This window comes from Dendrobium catenatum, unplaced genomic scaffold (assembly GCF_001605985.2).
Source record: "Dendrobium catenatum unplaced genomic scaffold, ASM160598v2 fragScaff_scaffold_1553, whole genome shotgun sequence".
NCBI classification, from domain to species: Eukaryota; Viridiplantae; Streptophyta; class Magnoliopsida; order Asparagales; family Orchidaceae; genus Dendrobium; species Dendrobium catenatum.
Window position 1 is genome coordinate 45,498 of NW_021320015.1, and position 21,173 is coordinate 66,670.

General features: G+C 34.8%; 1 protein-coding gene across 2 annotated transcripts in view; it reads right to left on the reverse strand.

Annotated features, from left to right (window-relative positions):
* The window catches only part of LOC110101051 (regulatory-associated protein of TOR 1), a 60,434-nt gene that overhangs the window by 27,124 nt on the left and 12,137 nt on the right, over positions 1-21,173 (reverse strand). The window contains exons 3-10 of one of the 2 annotated variants that reach the window (XM_028700531.1): positions 18,906-18,988; positions 18,686-18,844; positions 18,474-18,590; positions 18,182-18,339; positions 8,426-8,580; positions 8,191-8,335; positions 8,030-8,108; positions 7,771-7,872 (exon numbers count right to left, since the gene is read on the reverse strand). In XM_028700531.1, the coding sequence (XP_028556364.1) occupies positions 7,771-7,872; positions 8,030-8,108; positions 8,191-8,335; positions 8,426-8,580; positions 18,182-18,339; positions 18,474-18,590; positions 18,686-18,844; positions 18,906-18,988 (998 nt within the window). The remainder of the gene's footprint in view (positions 1-7,770; positions 7,873-8,029; positions 8,109-8,190; positions 8,336-8,425; positions 8,581-18,181; positions 18,340-18,473; positions 18,591-18,685; positions 18,845-18,905; positions 18,989-21,173) is intronic. The other variant, XM_028700532.1, reaches the window with a different exon arrangement.

Sequence of the window (21,173 nt, forward strand, 5' to 3'; positions counted from 1 at the left end):
ACTTCTTCCCATCTAAGAAACTTTCATCAATTAAACATTGTATCAACAATCTCCGCTTCAAATTCTTAAAAATAATCCATAATCTAATCCAATAGAGCTCTTACAAAGGTGATCAACCCCTCAATATGTCACCATAGTAGGAGAATAGTTTTATCAGAAAATATAATTTGCATATATAATTTGCAATATCATAACTGGTAAAGATTATTTTAAGAACAAATAAGGATTAAAAGTTTATCAGCATTTGAGTTTTTGTTTTCCTTCGTTATATTAGGGTTTCCTAGGCAATTATGAAGTAAATTATGGAAGAGAAAGAGAGAAAAAAAGGGTATATACATACATTTCGCTAGGTTTTATGTGCTCCCATAGGCAGCCATATGAGATGAGATGTGATTTGTCTCTTTTATTGTCCCTATGCACACCAGTTAGGGAATGCTGCATGCTGAAAGATAATTAAATATTGTTTACAAGCTCAATAAAAGTAGGAGATGCATGTGATACATTTTATCCCACCTTACAATTCTACTGCTGCTTTATGTGCATCAGTTTATTTATTTATGAAGCGAAGACAAATCATCATAATGGATATAATGATCAGTTACTTTCAATGTTTTTTTCTCATAGTTTGCAATTCATTCATAAGCTGTACTAAATTGCTAGCTAGTTAAAAGGCCATTCATAATTTCTTAAGGATGATAATAAATGATCCAACTCCTATGGCCAAAAACATTAGAGTACCACTTAAGGCTGTCTTAGCAATTAAGTAGGAATCTAGCAACTTTGAAGCCATCATTTTCACTAGTTTTAAACCCAAACTTAAAAGGAGTGCAATAACGGCGTCAAAATATTTTCTATTGACAATTGACTGTAGATTAAATTCAAAACATAGTAAATACTGTGAATTACTTGAATGATTTCTGCTGGCTAGGACCCACATTCATCAAGACTTCTGCCCTCTTACCTTCCATTTTCATTTCCACCACATTGATCTATGGGAGAAATATACTCAAACAATTCTCTCCAATTCTTATCACAGTATCGAAACCCAAGGTGTTTTCTCTTCCTAGTAGTTCTATTATTACAGTATTCATCACTACATTACCAAAATCATGTGGCTTCATTGTTTCACTTTCTTCAGTCTTTCCCTATTTTTCCATAACTGTAGCCTCCATCTCTGCAATCTTACAAATATTTCTCATTATTGCAACATTCATCATTACATTGCAGCAAACTATTCCAATTGTTATAGATTTCATCATTACATTGTCACATCACTCTTTTTATTTTATGAAGTAATCAAGAATTACTATTCTATGTTTTTTTTATTTTTCTAAGTTTTAGACTCTTATGTAATTTGGACTCAATATTTTTTTTATTTTTTTATTGTTCTATGATAGAAAACAACCCATGATCATGCTTAAATTTGGCGTTCTTACGTAGTTTCACTCCATGGGTTTTCTATTTCATGTGTCTCCTCATGTTCCCTACTAGCTCATGATTTTATCTGCTGGCTCATGGTTTTCCCTGCTGACTCTTGGTTTCCCTGCCTGCTGGCTCTCGGTTCCCTGCTGACCCTCAATTTCCCTATTGTTGGCTGCCTGATGGTTCAGTTTCCCTACAGCTAGTTGTTAAGGTTCCCCCATGTTGATTCCTATGTTGTGTTTTAACTTATCATTAAATGGGTTGTCTTAAAGGGCTTCTATTAGCTGTTTTGGTGGCACATTTAAGTGAACAATTTATGATCATTTCCCCCTTCTTCTAATATATAATATGGCTTATTTGCTGCTTGAGGTGGATGGTGGGTGAAAATAAATGTAAACCTAAGGGTTGTGAGCTAGTCTTCTCCATATCCTCTAATACTTCGTTTCAGTCTTCTTTCTACTTCTTCTCTCGAAAGTTTCCCTTCCACCTATATCTTTCTTTTCTTCAATTAAAAAAAAAACATAAGGGTTTCTTAGCTTGCAAGATGGCCTTCTCCCTATCCCCTATTACTTCGTCTCAATCTTCTTTCTACTTCTTCTCTCCATGATTTCCCTTCCACCTATATCTTTCTTCACTACAGGAGCTGTAAAGTGTGTTGTGTCATATTCTATTAGTATTTGTCGGAGGAGCATTGGTTTGTGTTGGATCATAATTTCAGTGGTTGTTAGATGATTTGTCTTTTCCTTTGAGCACAATTCCTTATTTTTGCGTGTATGCTCGTTTCGCATTTTGTCCGTAATAATGAAGTTATGTTGCACGTATACACCTATTTATAAGGCAGGCTGTATCGGACACGTGTCGGATACAGATACGCCTCCGATTCGGCACGTATACGTGTCGAATACGGCTTTGTCGTATCCAATTAAAATATTATTTAAATTTGATAGAACACGCGTATCGGATACACGTGTTCTATTAAAAAAAACAGAGCCACAATTTGCCCTATTCATTTCGGCTATCCGTTCGATATACATATTCATTTATATGGCTTAAAAATTTTGGCGAGCTAGGTTTTTCGTTTCCGCATAGGTGTTCGTCTTCTTCATTATAGGAGTGGCTCGATGATGCGAGCATAGAAGCGGACAGGATCATCTTTCGTCGACAAAGAGGCTCAACGACGCGAGCATTAAAGCCGACAGAATCCTTCGTCGACGGAGCAGTTCGACAACACAAATAGTGAAGGCGACGTGAGCATTGAAGGTTTGTTTTCTTCGTTCTTCGTTTCCTTAACCGTAGGCTCAGTACCGCTGCTTTCCTGGTTGCTTTCCCGTGTCTGCCTTTTACCCGATTCCTGTGCTGCCTTTTTGTTGCTATTCTGCCTCCCCTGGCTGCTGTTCTGTGACTGTTTTTTCCCAGTTTTTGTGTGGCCTTTTTGGGAGCTGTTTTGGATTAATTGCGAGGCTGTTTGGGTGATGTTTTGGACTGATTTCTAAACTATTTCTGGATAGAAATCTGGACTGAACTTTTGGACTTCCATTTCCCCCTTTTAATAGGTTTAATTGGAGATAATTGGGGTTGTTTGGCTTCCCTCTTTTCTCCTATAAATATAAAGTGTTTGGGCAAAGAAAAAAAAGGAGTTATGATGTTATTTTTGGAGTAAAAAACCTGAGGGTTTTTCTTCTTTCTTTGGAAGAGCTTGCGAGCATGTTCCGTTCTTCTCTTCTCCTCTAGGAAAGCTTGTGAGCTTGTCCTCTCTTCTTCTTCTCGGCTTCTAATCTCTTTCTTCTATCTGCAAGTTCGACGCCACTTGTATCCTTCTTCTCAAGCAAGAAAATGCAACTTTAGGAGTTTATATTTTAAAAGTTTGTAAGTGTCGTTTTATATTATAAAAAGTTTCTTTTTGAGTATTTTATGTAATTTTCTATTTCCTATGAAGCATTTATTTTGCTTGCAAAAATTTAGAGCGTTTTTAAATTTTTGTTTGCATCAAGTTTAGACTATTTGAAAATGATTAAAACTTTAAGGAAGAATTATAGTTGACACTTTTTATATGTGATTGTTAGGTTGTGATCATTAAGAGGAGCGAAGTGTATCAAAGAGACACTATAAGGAAGTGTTGTGCTTGTGATAAGGTAGGTACTCATATTTATTGTAAAAATTTCATATATAATGCTTTACTCTTTTATTCAGTGCAAACCTTTATAATTTTCAAAGTTATGTGATTTATGAATTTTATTTTGCAAATGATATGTTAGTAAAGTCTTTTATTTCATGGTTTCATGGTATTAATAAGTTTTCATGTTATGATCTAATTCATGGTTTCATGTTTTAAGTAAATGATTTATGAATCATGATAATTTTTTTTTATTAAAGCATATAATTGATTGAACATAAATTATAAGTTTATGATATGAAACTGTACATGTTGATGCGGAGGGCCCAGATAGTAAAGGGTCTCATCAGAGCCAAATGGTAAAGGGGGCTCATCAGAGCCAATAGTAAAGGAGTGACCAAATAAATGTAAATGTGTACCTGACAGTACAAACTTTATGGGTATCTCTGAGACGGGTGTTATAGTAAATATTATACATATTAAAGTTCATAAATATATTTTCTATGCATATTAAAGGTTTATGTTTGGGAAAAAGTGATGAAAAGACTTCTTATACATAAAGGTTTTGAAATTATGCAATATTGATTGTTGTTTAAAGTTTTTATATGAAAAAGATATTTTATTGTGGTTTTATGTAAATTTTTATGAGATTTATGAATTACCTGCTGAGCAAGTAAGCACACCCTTTGTTGTGGGATTCTTTTTCAGGAGAATCATCTAGAAATTGATGGCAGAAAGCCAGTTTATTTATCGTCGTAGGACTGGACGGAATCGGAGTGACAGATTTTTCTTTCAGTTTGTGTCTTGAGTGTGTAAGGCTTAGAATGCATGTGTTTTTAAGAACTTTTTGTATTGATGTAATGGACTTGTTTAGTAGTTTTTGATGTTATGGAAAACTAATAAAAGTGAATAAAATTATAAGTATATTTATGATTTAGTGGCTCTTTTATATCTTTTTGGAATATACTTTATTATATGTTCATGTTGGATAAATGTTACTTTTTACTGCTTATCATACGACTATCTGTTCCCGCCACGTTAATTTGGGCTAGTCGGGCCGGATCATGACATTGCCATAGTTTAGCCCTCAATAATACAAAATTGATCCAAAATAGTCCAGTATCTTGCAATTGTGATATAAAATTTATCCTAATTTTGTCCAATGATTTTAAAAAATTGATCACAATTTTATCCCAAAGAGATCATTTTGGATCAATTTTGTATAGTTGAGAGATAAAATTGAAGCAACATTATACTCTGGACTAAAATGGTCATGTATGAATAGTCGGGAGACCTTTAAAAATGATAGGCTAATTGTTTGTAAACATTAATTATAATTATATACTTTAAAATTATATAGGATATTTTTGGTTTTTTTTTTTGAAGCCAAATAAAATTGATGATGAAACATCAACAAGAAATTTTGCCCCCATTTTTTGAATACTAAGAAGAAATTTTGCCCCCATTTTGTGATTACCGCTCTTGTGATGAGAGAGCACTTCTGATTAAAACTAGTTATTACATAGGCACAACGTACCTAGTGTATAGTAGAAATGAATTTAATATATGATTTAAATTTTAACAACTTGTACTTAAAGTGAATGGTGGGGGGAATGATAATAAACCCAAACAAGATCCTGTGTTTTTTTCATCCTAGATTGTCATGGTCACTAGTCTGCTTAGTCAGAGAAGATAGTCAACCCAACTTGCACGAAGGATTTTTGTCAGGAATTATGGGTTGCATCATCCAAGGGAACTTCGTAGACATATGGTGGATGTTTTTAAAAGTGGGTAAATTAAAGTAGACCTTAACTAATAGAGGACTTGTGTCCTATGAAGTGCACTTTATGATTCATTAATCAAATTTTTTTAGACATTGAGGAATTTGCGAGATCATGTCAGGATCATAATTTAATGGAGTTATTTCATGGCAAAACCACTTGATCTGAGAGTCTTGATCATAACCATTTATCTTTGATGTCATTTGATGGCAAAATCATCAATTAGATGACACTTGTAATGATCTTATTGGTAAGAGATTTTTTTAGTGATATGCTCGATAAGATATTTGCTCTTTATGAGTTGGGATTATTATCAAATTTATCATCATCAATAAATAGTTGTGGAGGTGAATGGATTTCGCTTAGAAAAACATCCACTCCAAATCTAGAAGATATTCATAGGCATTGCAACTCAGTTAAGTTGAGTCGATTATCTCTTATAACAAAGTTGACTAAGGATAAAGACAAATTGGGATAACTGAACCATAGGATCATGATTGAGTTTATATCAATCCCCCTGCCCCACCATTTAATTTAAATGTAGGATGACAAATTTTAAAATCTCAATGCTAAAATTATTACTAGTACTTATTGTCTAATCTAATATCAAGCCTTAATCAAAAGTTCTATAGTTATCAGGAGAGCCAATCAACTTTAAAGGCTTGCACTTATAAAAAACTAGAACCAAATCATAAAGTCATCATAAAATGAGAAAAAAATCTCCTTATCTTAAATCTAATTTGCCTCAGAAAATTTAACCCGAAATATTTCCTTAAAATATTTAGGTGCGAGAAGCTAAGGCATAAATTTACGAAGCCCACACATGAAAATACATATAACTATAAAATTATTAATATTTGAAAATACATAAATATACAAACTTTGTATATTGGAAATAAGTGTACTTTTTCCCATGGTTTTGAAAATAGGACCGAACTGACTGGTTCAACCGTGAACGAGTCATATGACCAATTCGGTTCATATGAAAATTCAGCCAAGCATGGAACCAGTATGAACCGGCTCGAACCGCCAGTTCAACCGGCCAACAATTGAGCTGGTCCCATCTTTTAAGAATCAGCCGATTCAATTACTTTTCATTTAACTAACTAAATTAATTTAAAATATTAATTTAAAAATTCAAATTTGCTAAATTCGTTTAAATATAATATATTTTAATTTTATATATTTATTAATTATAAAAATCTAATACAAATGATTTATAAATGCAAGTTTATAATGTGAATTTGCTATAATTTATGGTTATAAATTTTATATAAATATATAGCATAGATTAATAATAATTTATATTTAATTTATAAGTTTAAATGTGAACAAAATTTATTTTTTATCACAAATTTATATCATTGTATAATTACTTATCAATATTATATCACAATTGAACCATTGAACATTGAATCTCTCATTTTCTTGATTCGATATCCATGCCGATTTTTACAGACTTATTTTTTTCCTTATTATATTTTAATTTACTGAAATAATAATTGATTACCTTTTACAAATAGCTTTAGTTGTATGCCTTTCAATTCTGGCTTTAGAAGAGAATAGAGGAACAACATAGATATGTGTAAAACCAATCATAGAAAAATTAGTTAATGAAATAAGTATAAAATGCATAAAGCTATTTAAAGAAAGGGAAAGTGGGAGAAGAGAGCGAGTGCAAGTTAGGGATCCACAGAGATAGAGAGGAGTTTGAAGAGTCGAGCATATGGCCATAAAGAGCATTGCTTTATGCCCAAAAGTGAGAAGAGAGTTGGAGTCATGGGAAGAGGGGTGAAAATGGGATAAGAAGTCACGTGAGTTGCAAAAGCAAGAAAGTGGGATTGGGAGAGCGTGATTTTGTGTTGTGCAAAGTGAGCAATCATGTTTAGTTGGATCTTCAAATGTTGTTTTTTGTTAATTAATTGATCTTTAGATCCTTAAGGGGCTTGTAATTGTTTGCTATTTAACGCGTAGGCCCCTCTACAAGTTTTTGTTTTTTTTTTTTTGAAGCTGGGACATGAGAATATCAAATCTGACCTTACACCCTCAATTAAGTTCATTATACCTTTAATCAGGACAATTAAATCTGGCAAAGCCAGTACGACCTCTAACTTGATAAGGTGTTAGTCATATTAATCAAGCCCAAAATAAATATGACCAATACATTGAGCTTGATTTTGGGGGATCGGGTGTTTTAGCTAGGACTTAATTAATCGTATTTAATTAAAAAATACAAAAAAAAAACCAAATTTAAAAACACTGTCACACAACAATTGGTTGAGCGGTTTAAACAGAATAATTACATTTATTAGTAACAAATTGTGAGGGATTTGAATTGCTTTCTGTAAGCAAATTAAAACAGACAAAATCACATAATACTAAAAATATTAAAAAAATATTGAGTAGGAAAAAAAATGCATGTAAACTAGATAAAAAGAGCCAGAAGTACCTTACCTGCAAAACTATCGGCAACTGTTCTGGAGGATTTTTGTGTTCAGATCCATGATCAAGCCACACTTCAAAAGCTGTCAACTGTTCTGTAAAAAACGGACTAGGCTGCAGAACAAAGAGAACAATAAATTGCACTAGGACTGCCTGTTTTTTTTTTTGTGTCACACCAATAACTATTTGAAAATTCCAGTAATATAGAATGTCCACAAAATGGCTAAGCAAAAAGTTAATCTCAAATCATAAATGTCAATATAACAGAAACCTGAAATTCAGCAGTTGGATCAGTAACCAGCTGTGGCAGTTTAGAAAGGCAAATCTCAACTGCCATGTCCCATGCATCCCTGGAAATTGAAACATGTGCTATAAAAAGCATGATGAGATCCATAAATTTTGAAAAGTAATAGCAAAATCTTGAAAATTTACCACATACGATGCTGATGAGTTGGTGGTAATAGAGGATACGATATTGGATTACAATTTGCATTTTTCATTATTCTTTCAGCAAGTAGGAAGTTTCGGAACAAACAAGCAACCAGTAGATCCTGTCTAAATAGCCTTTGAAAAAGGTCTGTGAATGCCATTCAAAGACGATTAACAGATGCGTTCAACAGAAAGGAAACAACCACAAAAATAAATAACTAGCCACAAAAATAGATACCATGAGGCAGAACATCCCATGCAATGGTGTCCGTAACCGCCGTAAAAATCCAGTTTAACTCCCCTAGAAGTGTTTTCCGATCATTTTGGCGCCCAGGAATTTTGTCAATAAGAGAATGGTCAATAGAATCATGAAGCAATGAGCGAGGGAAGAACCTATGCAAAGAAACAGCACCATTTTCTAAAAATAAGTTGCAGTTATTGCAAACACAATTAAAATAGGACAATAAAGAATACATCGGATTAGCAACACCACAAAGTCAAACAAACTCTAAATCTTAGAAGTGATATAAAACACATAACAATAGTAAGCATCCTAAGTTATGATCCACCAACACTTCTCGTCAAAGAGGAATGCAGTGCCCGACACGTATTAAACTCAACACTCCTCTAACACACCTCTGACACATGTCGGACACGTTGAAGATGTGTCAAATTAAAAAAAATATTAAAAATAAACTGGATGCGTGTTTTAAATATTTTATAATTTTTAAAAACATAATTTCCTGTACTTAAAATTTTTATTTATTAAAAATATAAAAAACTAAATTTATCTTTTCCTCTCTGCAGCTCCAAATTAATTGTCTGTACTTAATACCTGATTCTCCGAACATTCTCATTTTCATTTCTTTCTAGCGAATTCTGACTAGAGCTTCACAAAAATACCCAATACTATCTCAACATAGATATATAATGTCATCACAACATCAATATTTTAAAATCATTTCAACATTGAAGTCCGATGATGTCTTTACATTGATGCTTGACGCTAGCAATTTCTATGCCCATAATCACACCCCTGCGCTGTCTCGACATCTCATCTTTATCCAACATCATCTCAATATCCACTACCGTTGTCTCGACAACAAGGGCTGAAGTTATCTTGACATCAATGCCCATTGTACAACATCGATGCTTGACTCTCGACAGTATTTTCGTCTCCCCTCTCGATGCCTGACGTGATATCCACGCCCGAATCTCGACATCCTAATACTAATTATTTTAAGCACAGATCCTAGTTAAATGACTTATTAATTATCAATTATACTTAATATTCTACTTATTAATTTTCATACATTATTTTTAAGACATAAAAAATTATAATATCATGTTCAACTCGTGTTTGTGTCCTAAATTTTCAATAATTAATGTCTCATGTTCGTGCCATGTCCATATCGCAATGTCCGTGTCTGTGCATCATAGATCCTAAGGGTCATAAAAATAAGAGGGTTACAAGAGGAACCACATCAGCATTCCTTTTCAAAATAACTAAAAGTATAGGAATACAATCTTGGTATCTTAAACTGGCAATGTAATAAAAAATAAGAACCAAAAGAATTTTACACATTAGAGTCACGAAAAAAGTCTGTGAGCATAGATAATAAATCAGTATGTCAAAGCAGTAAATGAAACATCAAAAACATTAAATTGTCATAACTGGCAAAAAGTTTAGGATATTGTAAACTATAAATACATAATAATAGGGATATTCATCCCAGAAAAATAAAGCACTAATCATATCCAGAAGTTGCAACATAGAAATATATAAAAAAAGGAATTTTCAAAAGTAGCTGCAATTATTATATGTATAATCAAGCTGCACGGAGAACTAGTATTAGCCGCTACAAGGAGCCTAAATGCGTGGGAAACTACTCCTTTTGGCCGAATCAATATTCAGAAACACCAAGCATGAAAAATAAAAAAAAGCCAATATTTTTCCTATTTGTCACATAATCATTTGCTCTGTTCCAGTGGCTTCCAATAAATTAACAAGAACCCCAGATCTTAAGTTGCTAACAAATCAGAATTATGTCAATCATTAAGGAATGATAATTTTATGATTAAGGGCCAAAGAAGTCCCATCAAACAGTCAGAGTTGTTGGCTTGTAGCAGGTTTGACAATCCCATCCATGATATGACAATTTAAACAAGCTCACATTCCCTTAGCATAAGTATGCAGGTACGGCCTATGCTTTTCTCTCTCCTATCAAAGATTCTAAATAATCTCAATCCAGTGGAACTCTGTTTTGTCAGGGAAGATTCCTTTGCTAGATGAAAAACTATGTTCAGAGAGACATTAACAGATTAGAAACCCGAACACATTACTTGGAATCATGTCGGAGTCTACAAGATGAGAAGGTCATTCAATTGTTCCTGGCTGATAGTAAGACCTGGGTAGGGGACCCCAATCCACATCTCAAGTAACCAACCAGAAATCTTTAGGATCAAGCACAAAGCCCTTATAATTGATGGGAATGGTGTTCATTCATGGATGGAGAAACCAAAAAGGTGCTCTGAGACTGGCCTACAGCACTTAATTACAGTATGATAATGAACCAGGACTACAACATTTGATGCAATCAAAAGATTGCAAAGCCATACAAGGTAGGTCTCCCAAACTTACGACCATATATCGACACAAAAACTTAAATAAAATAACATAAGACAAAGCGACAACACTTAAACAAAAGACAACTTTCATATTTAAAACGACGGTTACAAACTTTGACAAAAATTTCCTAAACTTGCATTTCCATCGCTTGAGAAGAAAGATATAGGTGGCGTTGAACTTACGGAGAGAAGAAAGAGGTTAGAAGCCGAGACGAAGAGAGGACAAGCTCGCAAGCTTTCCTAGAGGGAGAGGAAGCACAGAGCAAGCTCGCCAGCTTTTTCAAAGGAAGAAAAACCGTCATGTTTTTTACTCCAAAAATCACAGCATAATCTCCTTTTTTTTATCCACAAAATATCAAATATATATAGGAGAAATGGGGCAGTTAAACAGCCCAAAATCACCTCCAAATAAACCAAAAAACAGGAGAATATGGAAGGCCAAAGGGCTGTCCAAAAACAGCAAACAAAGAGCCACAAAGGAAACCGAAAAAGGCAGCCAAGGGGGAAGGAACGGATGCCAAGGGGAACCGGGATAGCAACCAGGGAAACCGGAATAGACAGCCAAGGGGGGTGGGGGGGGAAGGAACGGGCGGCCACAAGGGGAACCGGAATAGGCAGCTAGGGGATCGGAACAGGCAGCACAAGGGGAGCTGGAACAGACAACCAAGGGGGGAAGGAACCAGCCACGGAAAGGAGAGCTAAGTGGGGAAACCAAAGGGCCATTAGAGAGGGGGGAATGAACCTAATTAATCTTCAATTTCTGAGCTTAAAAGGCTCTCTACTAGACATTAATGAGCTAATTCTAGTAGATGACCTAGAAGCTCTCCAAATTTACAATCCAAAATATTTTGACTCCCTTTTGCTTACATCAACATTGGATTAAATCAGGCATTACATAATTCTCAGAATCAGTTTTTTTTTTTTAATCACAATGAATAACATTAGGACCAACTAAGGAAACAAAGGAATTTGCGTTGCATAATGATACCAAAAATATCACATATCTTAAAGGAATATGCATTTATTCTAAATGCATTAACTATTTCCAGAATGATTAGATAAAACTAAAGGAATTTCATCATCCATCAAGCAATCTATTAAGAGGATTTCAATGCATTTGATTAATTGGCGCTCTATAATCTATATGATGAACTTTTGGCCCCATCAGCTGCCATGCATAAATTAACAAATGAATTTTAGTTGCCATTTCAGAGACCCCAAGAAAATGTATTTATCAAACATAGAACATATATTGATATTGAATGAGCAGCACATGCATGAAAGCTAAGTAAGCCTATCTTACCACTTTATAAAAAAAAAACAGGTAGATGAGAAAAAATAACTTTCCCATTTTGAGCTTTTAAATTTTGCTTAATAATATGGAACACCATCTTAAAAGAAAAGAAGAAAATGCATGCTCCGAAAACATGCGCTCCTGCATCTACCTCTGTTAAGAAAGTTCAAAATATTTTCCAAGTCAAATTTACAAAAGGAAAATTAGATTGAAGATAATATATCATCCAAAAATTTTGCCTTATTTTTTAAAGATTTTATGATATGGTTCCAAGCTTCACAAATTCACAAGCCCCTATAATTAATTACCCCTCCATATAACAAGAGAGAACTTTAGAGTAAGGCTAATGATTAAATGAGCACTAAATACTCAACATATAGTAGAAGTAAATTTAGTATGGGATTGGAAATTTATCACTTTATACTTAAAGCGGATGGTGGAGAGGAATAACAAAGAAACCGATCAAGATCTCATGATTCCTTCGCCATTAGTTTTCATGGTCCTGACCTACTTAATCAGAAATGATAGTTGACCAAATATAATTAAAGAATCCTTATTAATAGTTATTGATTGTTTCGTTAAAATGAACCTTATAGATCTGGGGTGGATATCTATCTTAAGGGGATAGATTTAAATCAACCTTAACTATAAGAGTACTTTTTACCCAACCAAGAATACCTTATGATTCATTATCATAGTTTTTTTAACCATTAGGGAACTTATGGGCTCTAGCTATAACTGTAGTTTAATAGTGACATTTCACGAGAAAACCACCCAATTAGACGATCCTAATTATAACAATTAACATGTTGTGTCATTTGACAATAAAACCACTGGCTAGAGGACGTATGTCACATCCTTGTTGGCAATAGACCTTTCGAGAATGAATGATTGCGATGCACTCAACAAGTCATTGCATTCTATGAGCTAAGATTGTTCTCAAATTTACTACCCTCAACAAATCATGATAGAGAGCGGATGAATTTTCTTTTAAATTTTGGACGCTAAATTTTGCTCAAATAATTTTAAATCTTGATAAATATTGAATTTTTAAATTTTTATTAGAATTCAAGCCCAAATGATGAACATTGGAATTTGGGGGTGTTTTGAAATTATATAATCCTCCCCAATTTATATCTTCTATCGTTGTCATCATTTGGTATTTGAATATTTCATTTTATTATTTGAATCTAGTCAACTCTACCCATATCACGTCCCACAGCAACACCAATCCTAACAGTTGATGCGGGTTGCGAAAAAGTAAAATTATAAATCATTTACATTACATTTCACAAGTCATCAACATGTAGAATAATCATAAAAGACATTAAAACCTTCAATGCTAAGCTAAAGCTGTTAAAAATTTTATTTGTAAATTTAATATATACAACAAATACACGAGAGCCAAAACATGCAACTATTAACAAATAACTGACCTTAATCCAAATTTTTCTTTCAATGACAAAATAAAACATAAAAATAAAAATTGAACATATCACAACTCGGGTTCAACCTTAACCATGCCCTTTATTATAAGAACATACAAAACAATAATCTGGTGAGCAACGATGCACATAAAGATATGCAGCTTTAATACAGAAAGAAAGTATAAGAAAATAATATTTAACATGTGTATCAACAAATAAATCAATATGTACATATAGGACTCCTATGTAATCAAATTAAGTCACAATACTTTAGTAGAGATTATGTAAGGTAAGCATGATATAAAAAAACTATATACAAGAATTATGTTCACTTGAAGCAGACATCTAATCATGCCACATAATTCCAATATTAGCTCTTTAAGACAAATTCAATTACCTACAATTTGTAAATTATACATTGTAATATATCATCACACACACACACACACACACACATATATATATATATATATATATATATATATATATATATTATATTTATTTTTTTATATATTGAGTTTGACCATCCTAAAATAAATGATCTGGATTCGCCATTGATATGATTGTTTATAAGATCGTTAAAATTTTGATACTTTTATGCTTAAAATTTTCTTTCATATATGTATGCATATACATTATTTTGAGTTATTACACATGATTACTTATGTGTGAGAGTATTTTGCTTGAGTTTTCTTGGATTAGTAAGAATAAGAAATGACTAATTTATAAAATCCCAATAAACCATTATTGGCATAGAGTATAATAAGCCCTATAAGATTGAAATCCATTATATAAATTATCAGTATAGTGGCTCAGCTAATGGGAGATTCGTAGAGTACGCAAAATGTTAGTAAAGAAGATGGGGGAGATAGACATCTACAAATATTTTAGCGAGTGAAACAATAACTTTTTAATGGTACAATGGAGCCATAAATAATAAAGAATTAGTTATTAAGAACAAAAAATATTCTAATGTGATTTATTGTCCAAAGAATTGAATGAACCTCTTGTAGTATTTTTATTTGAGGGAGAAGTAGAATGGTGGTGGTTAGGTTAATAGAAAGAGAAATTTTAGGGTAGGTTGAATTCTCTGTTACTTGGGAGGAGTTTACCACTACTTTTAGAGGGTGGTTAGTTCTTCACTCAACTAGATAGTAGATAGATGAAATTTTTATGACCCTTATGTAAGGATCGGAATTATATGTTAATGAAAAGAATATTGAGATTTCGGAAAGATAGAATTTTTAGTTGAACTATATTTCATGTTGTCTTATTATTGAGATATTTTGATTTCACTTCATATCTTATGCTTTTTTATGTTTTATATTATTCACTCATTAGTATATAGCAAATTTATCATTTTCTGTTTACGTAATCTTTTGATTTTGAGGCTTACGCCTCAAAACGCCTTGAGGCTTATGCCTCGCCTCACGAATGAAAAACGCCTCAATACCCGAATACGCAATTTTAAACATTGTACACAACTTGGATTTTTATCAAAATTTCCCTTGCACTATGAATATCCTAAATACAAATCAACTAATGTTAAATGAAAAGAACACTAAAATGGAGTACAAAAATTAATTTCTTGCCCCCTTCTCTAATTCTCCTCTTCTTCTATCTCTTCTCTTCTTTCTACTCTTTTCATATTTCTTCTTTCCTACTTACCTCTTCCTGCTTATTTATCTTCACCCCAACCTCCTATCTTCCCTACTATCACCCTTACTCCACTATCTTCACATCTACTCCAAACAGCTAACCAAACAACCAACAAAACCTCTCCCCTATCCTCTTCTTTCTCTTTCTTTTCTCTCTCCTCAATCTAACCGGCAAACCAAAACAATCAGCCAACCTAGCTCCTACACTCACCTACCTCATCTAACCGGCACCCAACGCACTTACCATCTATGGCCAGCTCCAAAACCCCGACTCCAACTCCGAACCGATGGCTATCCTAGCTCCAGCATCCCTGAATGTGCCTCCTCTTGATGCTCCAATAGCCAAACCAAGAGACTTCCTAATACAAATGCCTCAATTTAGCAGGAAATGAGGTATAATAACCTAATGCAATTTATATTCCTTAACTACCTCTTTCCCAAACATGTTAGCCAACTCTTCACAGATATGACCCTTGCTACAATAATTTGTATTTATAAATAGTAAATAAATTTTATTAACTTAGAAAAAAATGAAGATAGGATTTAATTCTCTAACTTCCAATCCTTGCAATTCGACATATAGTCCTATATGTCAAATTGTTATATTCAATAAGTAGGACACAATGACATTAAATTTGGTAATTTTCATGAAAGTTCAAAATTTTGGATATTTTAAAATTGAACCAAAGGTGGCACATACCTGATCAAATTTGGATCTTACAACCCACTTGCTATCATAGAATCGGGTTCAAATGTTAACTTTGCGAGATAACATACGAGCAATGAATTCAAGTGTTTGTATTTTGTAATCCAAACATAAAATCAAATAATATCATATTTGATAGATGTTTATTATAATATGACTTAAAAAATGATTCTTCTAGAGTGAGTTATTTGAAATTTATTACTTGTATGCCTCGCATGAGATTCAAATCTTATCAACTCCAAGCCTTATAAAAAGAATGATCATAATTAAAATATAAGACTTACGACTCTGCTATATAAACAAAGTGGATCAGCCCAGCACATCCAATAATACATTGGACCTTATGTTGTGTTTACCTTTTAATACAATTTCACAGCAGATCGGCCATCCCAAGCATGCGCCGTCACGAAAAGACTATGGAGTTTCCGGTAAAATTCCAACAAAACACAAATAGTCTTATGGGCCTCTGAAAGGACACAGCTCAACAGGGGACAGAATGCAAAGGGTACGATCGCACTATCCCGTAGGACAAAACGGTCGCAGGCCTTTGTACTTTTCGCAAGCGGGCCGATGGGAGGGTAGATGAGATCATACATACGATTAACCATTGAGAATAGTAGCTTTCGCCTACGCACCTCGATGGGTAATAATATGCATACCTGATCGAAGTCACAAGATTTCCCCCACCTGATACACCAGCTCGAGTGGAGTTATTTGATGTGGGATTCAGTTTCCCATGTGGTTAATTACATCTTAAGCTGGGACCTATGAAGAGTATCGATTAAGGATTATATATTATTCTCTCAGATGGATTGGCTTGGGAGAGGTGGAGGGAGACTAGGGGAGCTCAATGGAACCAAGGCTCGGGTTTGAGGAGGCTTAGGGAAAAAGTAAAACAAGATCCCCTCTAATGAAGCCTTGGACCCCTATTTATAGTCCCAACCCTATGATAGACGGCTATATATGATGGCTACTAGGGTCAATTAGGAGGGAATTAAGCTTCCTTAGTCGTGTTTTGGGTCAAGGGGGGGCTTGGACGGATTTAAATGCTAAAGGGGTCATGTATTTGACCTAAATAGGTCAAATTTGACCAAATAAGGGTTAGGTTGACCAAGCCAAGTGTTGACTAGGTCAACATGGCCAATCAAGTCCAAATTAATTAGGGATTGAACAAAGGAGGATTTGAAATTGATTGAAACCTAAATAAGGGTGATTTGGGCTAGTTTGGTCAACCTAGGTTGACTTGGTCAACCAGGTTGACCCAGGATCTGGGTCTGGGCTCAGCAAACTTGGTTTGACCCACTGAATCCAATGGAAGTGGTCTTGGGGTCTTGGCTTGGTCAATTTGACCAAGTCACCCTTGACCCTAATCTGGTGAAAAGCAAGGTCAACAAGTCTCCACATATATTTGGGCATAAACCATTATTTATACAACCAAATAACATTTACTCCCATTTTGATGTGAAATTTAGTGCATTCCTGCCGATTTTTCTCCTAGAAGCCACTTTTTGTCCGAGCCTCTGCCCCAATGATCGCTCCCCATATTCTTCACACCATCATCTTTGGATTCAAGATATAGTAGAATACCATAAGTTTTTTAATTTGATATACAATCCATTTTATAAGCAATTTTATCCATCAAGTCGAACACTTAGCTTATATTCAAAGGAAAATTAAAGCAACGTGAGCAATCAACTTAGGAGCAAAACAATTTCTCAATTTTTTTTATTCTCAGATGGAGGATTTTTTTTTCAGAGAAAGCCACATAACTGCATCCTCTGGAAAAGACAATAGATGCATTTCAAGTATTCGTTGCAGCACTGAGAAATGCAACAATGAAGATAATCAACTCCTGATCTAAGAATAGAAATTGCTTGTTTAAATACGCTTTATGAAGCTGAAATGGTTGGCCAGTTCTGTTAATAAAAAAGGGCATAAAAACAACCGGACAGTTGCAGTAAGAGCTACTGCTTGCACATCTGAACTAGGAGATGAAGTTATTATAGTAAGGTATAATCCAAGAATCTAACCTAGAGGAAAATCAAAGGTAAAGTCATCAAAAAAAGATTATAGTGCCACCACCTTAAAATACGGTAATGATAGTGAAAAAATTACAATATTTTCCCAATCTTATAACACACTAATTATCGCATGATGAATGCTTGACTTATTGCTGGTCAAGATTTAGCAATATAAAAAACTACTGACACTTATAAAACTAGATAGATTTATAAAAATGGATATAAGCAGACTGACATCAACAAGCAAATGATAGACTAACCAATGCAGCGCCATTTTTATCGGTGTGGTCAAACATGATGTGAACAGATCAGCTGGAAATTCATCACTTTGTGGAAGAGTTTCCTGTGCCTCACAGGCAGCAAACAAAATGCAGTCATTTGAGGAGCCTGAAGCACCAGAAGAGTTCGACTCTTGATGCTGAAAGCAATAATCATAACAAAAAACAATAACTAAGGACTCCCAAAAAAAAAACTAAGGACTCCAAAAAGTTGAATGAAACAATAGAAAAATAATGTATGTGACACAGCAAAAGTTGGGCGCAATCCTAGTACCTCAATTAAAGCATTTACAATAACGCCTGCAGCTGAGCAGTCAAAAACATACATTGATGGAGTCTTTAGCCAGGAATCAAGTTCACTTATCGGCAACGGAATATATTGAGTGTAGCCCTGCAAAGTGACAAAATAACCCACACTAACTAGAAACCATGCAAACAGCAAAGAATCAAAGCCTGATTATCCGAAATGGTTTAGTCAAAGTTTACCTTGTTGAAAACCCAGATTTCACCATTAGCTGTTGGTTTAGGCACACCATGGCCATTATAATGGAAGAGAACTCTCTCAGACTTAGCATTTTTACGGCAACTGCAACAAAGCTTTTTCACTTCCTCAATTGTAGGATCAAGTTGAAGACCATAACGAGCCTGTTATGTATTAGAATAATTAAAATGCCTAACGTATTACATGCACATCAACCATTCTTACCCTAGGTTGCCATCGTTCATATTGAGCATGCAAGCTTTTTCCAATTCTGTCAAGAACTTTTGCACCCGTCACAGAGAACGGATCTACCAATTTCAAAAAGAGAAACTAGTAAGCCATCGGTGTCAAAGAGATAAACAGTTTCAGGAAAATTTTACTAAATTTCAACAAAAGGTGACTGGTAGTACGAATAAGGCCTTGTTTGATTATGTTGTCTGCTATTGTAAGCACAGTCATCACAACGATCACACAGATGGATGACCTGCTCCATATAGGTACACATGCAATGAAGGGATTTCCATGTACATTTTCAACAAAACAGATTATATTTAGGCTGCAGCAACATGTTACCAAATAAGGCCTAAGTGCAATATATGAAAATATAATGCAGTATATCCAATATTCAACAAACAGCTCCTTCAATACAAAGCACCTTCTCAAAGAAGCAACTGTTTTTTACTACCCAAATAATTCAGGTAGGGAAATTGATCATCATAATGAAGATGATGATGATGATGATGGTGGTGGTGGTGGTGGTGAAGAAACTACATTTTTAAGCAATAAAACCTTGACTAACGCAACATTACAAAATTCAATCAAATGAATAAATAGTACTAACAACCTATGCCAGCACCTTAAATAGAGTATTAGAGGCTATGGTATCTAACAGGGATAAGGTGATTCTCAACCATTTTTGGAGGGAGTTGCTCAAACTACAAGGGACAGTATTGAAGAGTAGCACCGCCAACCACTTACAGATGGATGGCCAAACAAAAGTGGTCAACAGGACATTGGAAACTTACTTAAGATGTTTGTGTCATAGACACCCAAGTTATGGGCCAGATGGCTAGCATGGGTTCAGTATTGGTACAACACCTCTTTTCATTCTGCTTCTCAGATGACCCTATTTAAGGTGTTGTACGGAAGGAATCCACCTCACTTAGTGCACTATGGGCGTAGCAGCACTCCAGTTTCTTTAGTGGAGGAGTACTTGGAGAAGAGGGATAGGATATTGGAAGAGTTGAAGAGGAATCTGCTGAGAGCTTAACAAATTATGAAGAAGCAGACAGATGGGCATAGGAAGGACATCCAGTTTGAGGTAGGGGAAAATGTGTTCTTAAAGCTCGATCGTACATGAAAAGATTCGTAGCCGTTGAAATCCAGCCGTTCCTAGTACAAAGGATCCAATGGACACAAAGATCAATCCGTGGGATACTCTCACGGATCACGCCATAATGAGGAACGAATTTAGGAAAGATTTTATTTTCTTATTTGTGTATTAAAATATGCAAATATTATTTCCTCATTAGGATATCCTGTATAGATCTATAAATAGGGAAGATTGTAATGAATAAAGCAATCTTTTTCCCTCTCAAATTCCCGTCTTTAACAAGGTATCAGAGCCAATTCGCCGGCCTTCATCGCCGACCCAATTCTGAAACCGAATCCCTCGATCGTGCAAGGAATTGCCGCAGACGGAAGCCTCGGTTCCGCCAGTTACTTCCGCAGACGGAGACTCCGATTCTGCCAGGCACGGTCGAAGGAGAAAAAGGGAGTGAAGTCGACGAAAGGAGGCTCCGTTTCCGCCAGGGTTGTCGACGAAAGCTCGAGCGACTGGAGCGGCTCCCGATCCGATTGAAAGGAAAGTTGACGGAGGAGCGCCGAAGGAGCTGAGTCGAACAGGCAGGAAGCCTGATCCGACAGGAAGGAAAAATAAGGAGGAGTCGAATAAGCCTCCTGCGAAGCAAGAAGACCCCGAACGAGCGGCTCCCTGCGTGCGGGCCCTAGCTGAGTTTTTCTGGATCGGTTCGGTCCAGGGAGGTTAAAAAAAAAGGAAAAAAAAAAGAAAAAGAAAAAGAAAAAAAGGGAGAAAAAGGAAAAGTTTTTTTTTTTGGAAGCCTTCATTGCTAACCACAGACATACATATAGTCTTGATTACTATCATAATGTCAGAAATTAATTCCTCCGACAGTATTGAACAAACTGAGGAGACGATGGTGCACTAAGGACGAGGTGACCTTCAAAGCATTCAACCTTCCTATCGTCTAAATGGGAAGAACTACCTGAAGTGGTCTCAATTTGTGAAGACCTACTTAAAGGGGAAAGGTAAAATACATCATCTCCTTGGAGGAGGACCAAAAGAAAGAGATCTCAAATTTGGGGCATGGGATGAAGCAGACTCCATGATTATGTCATGGATGTGGAATTCCATGACTCCAGAAATTAGTGACACATTTATGTTCCTTTCAACGGCAAAGGACATATGGGATG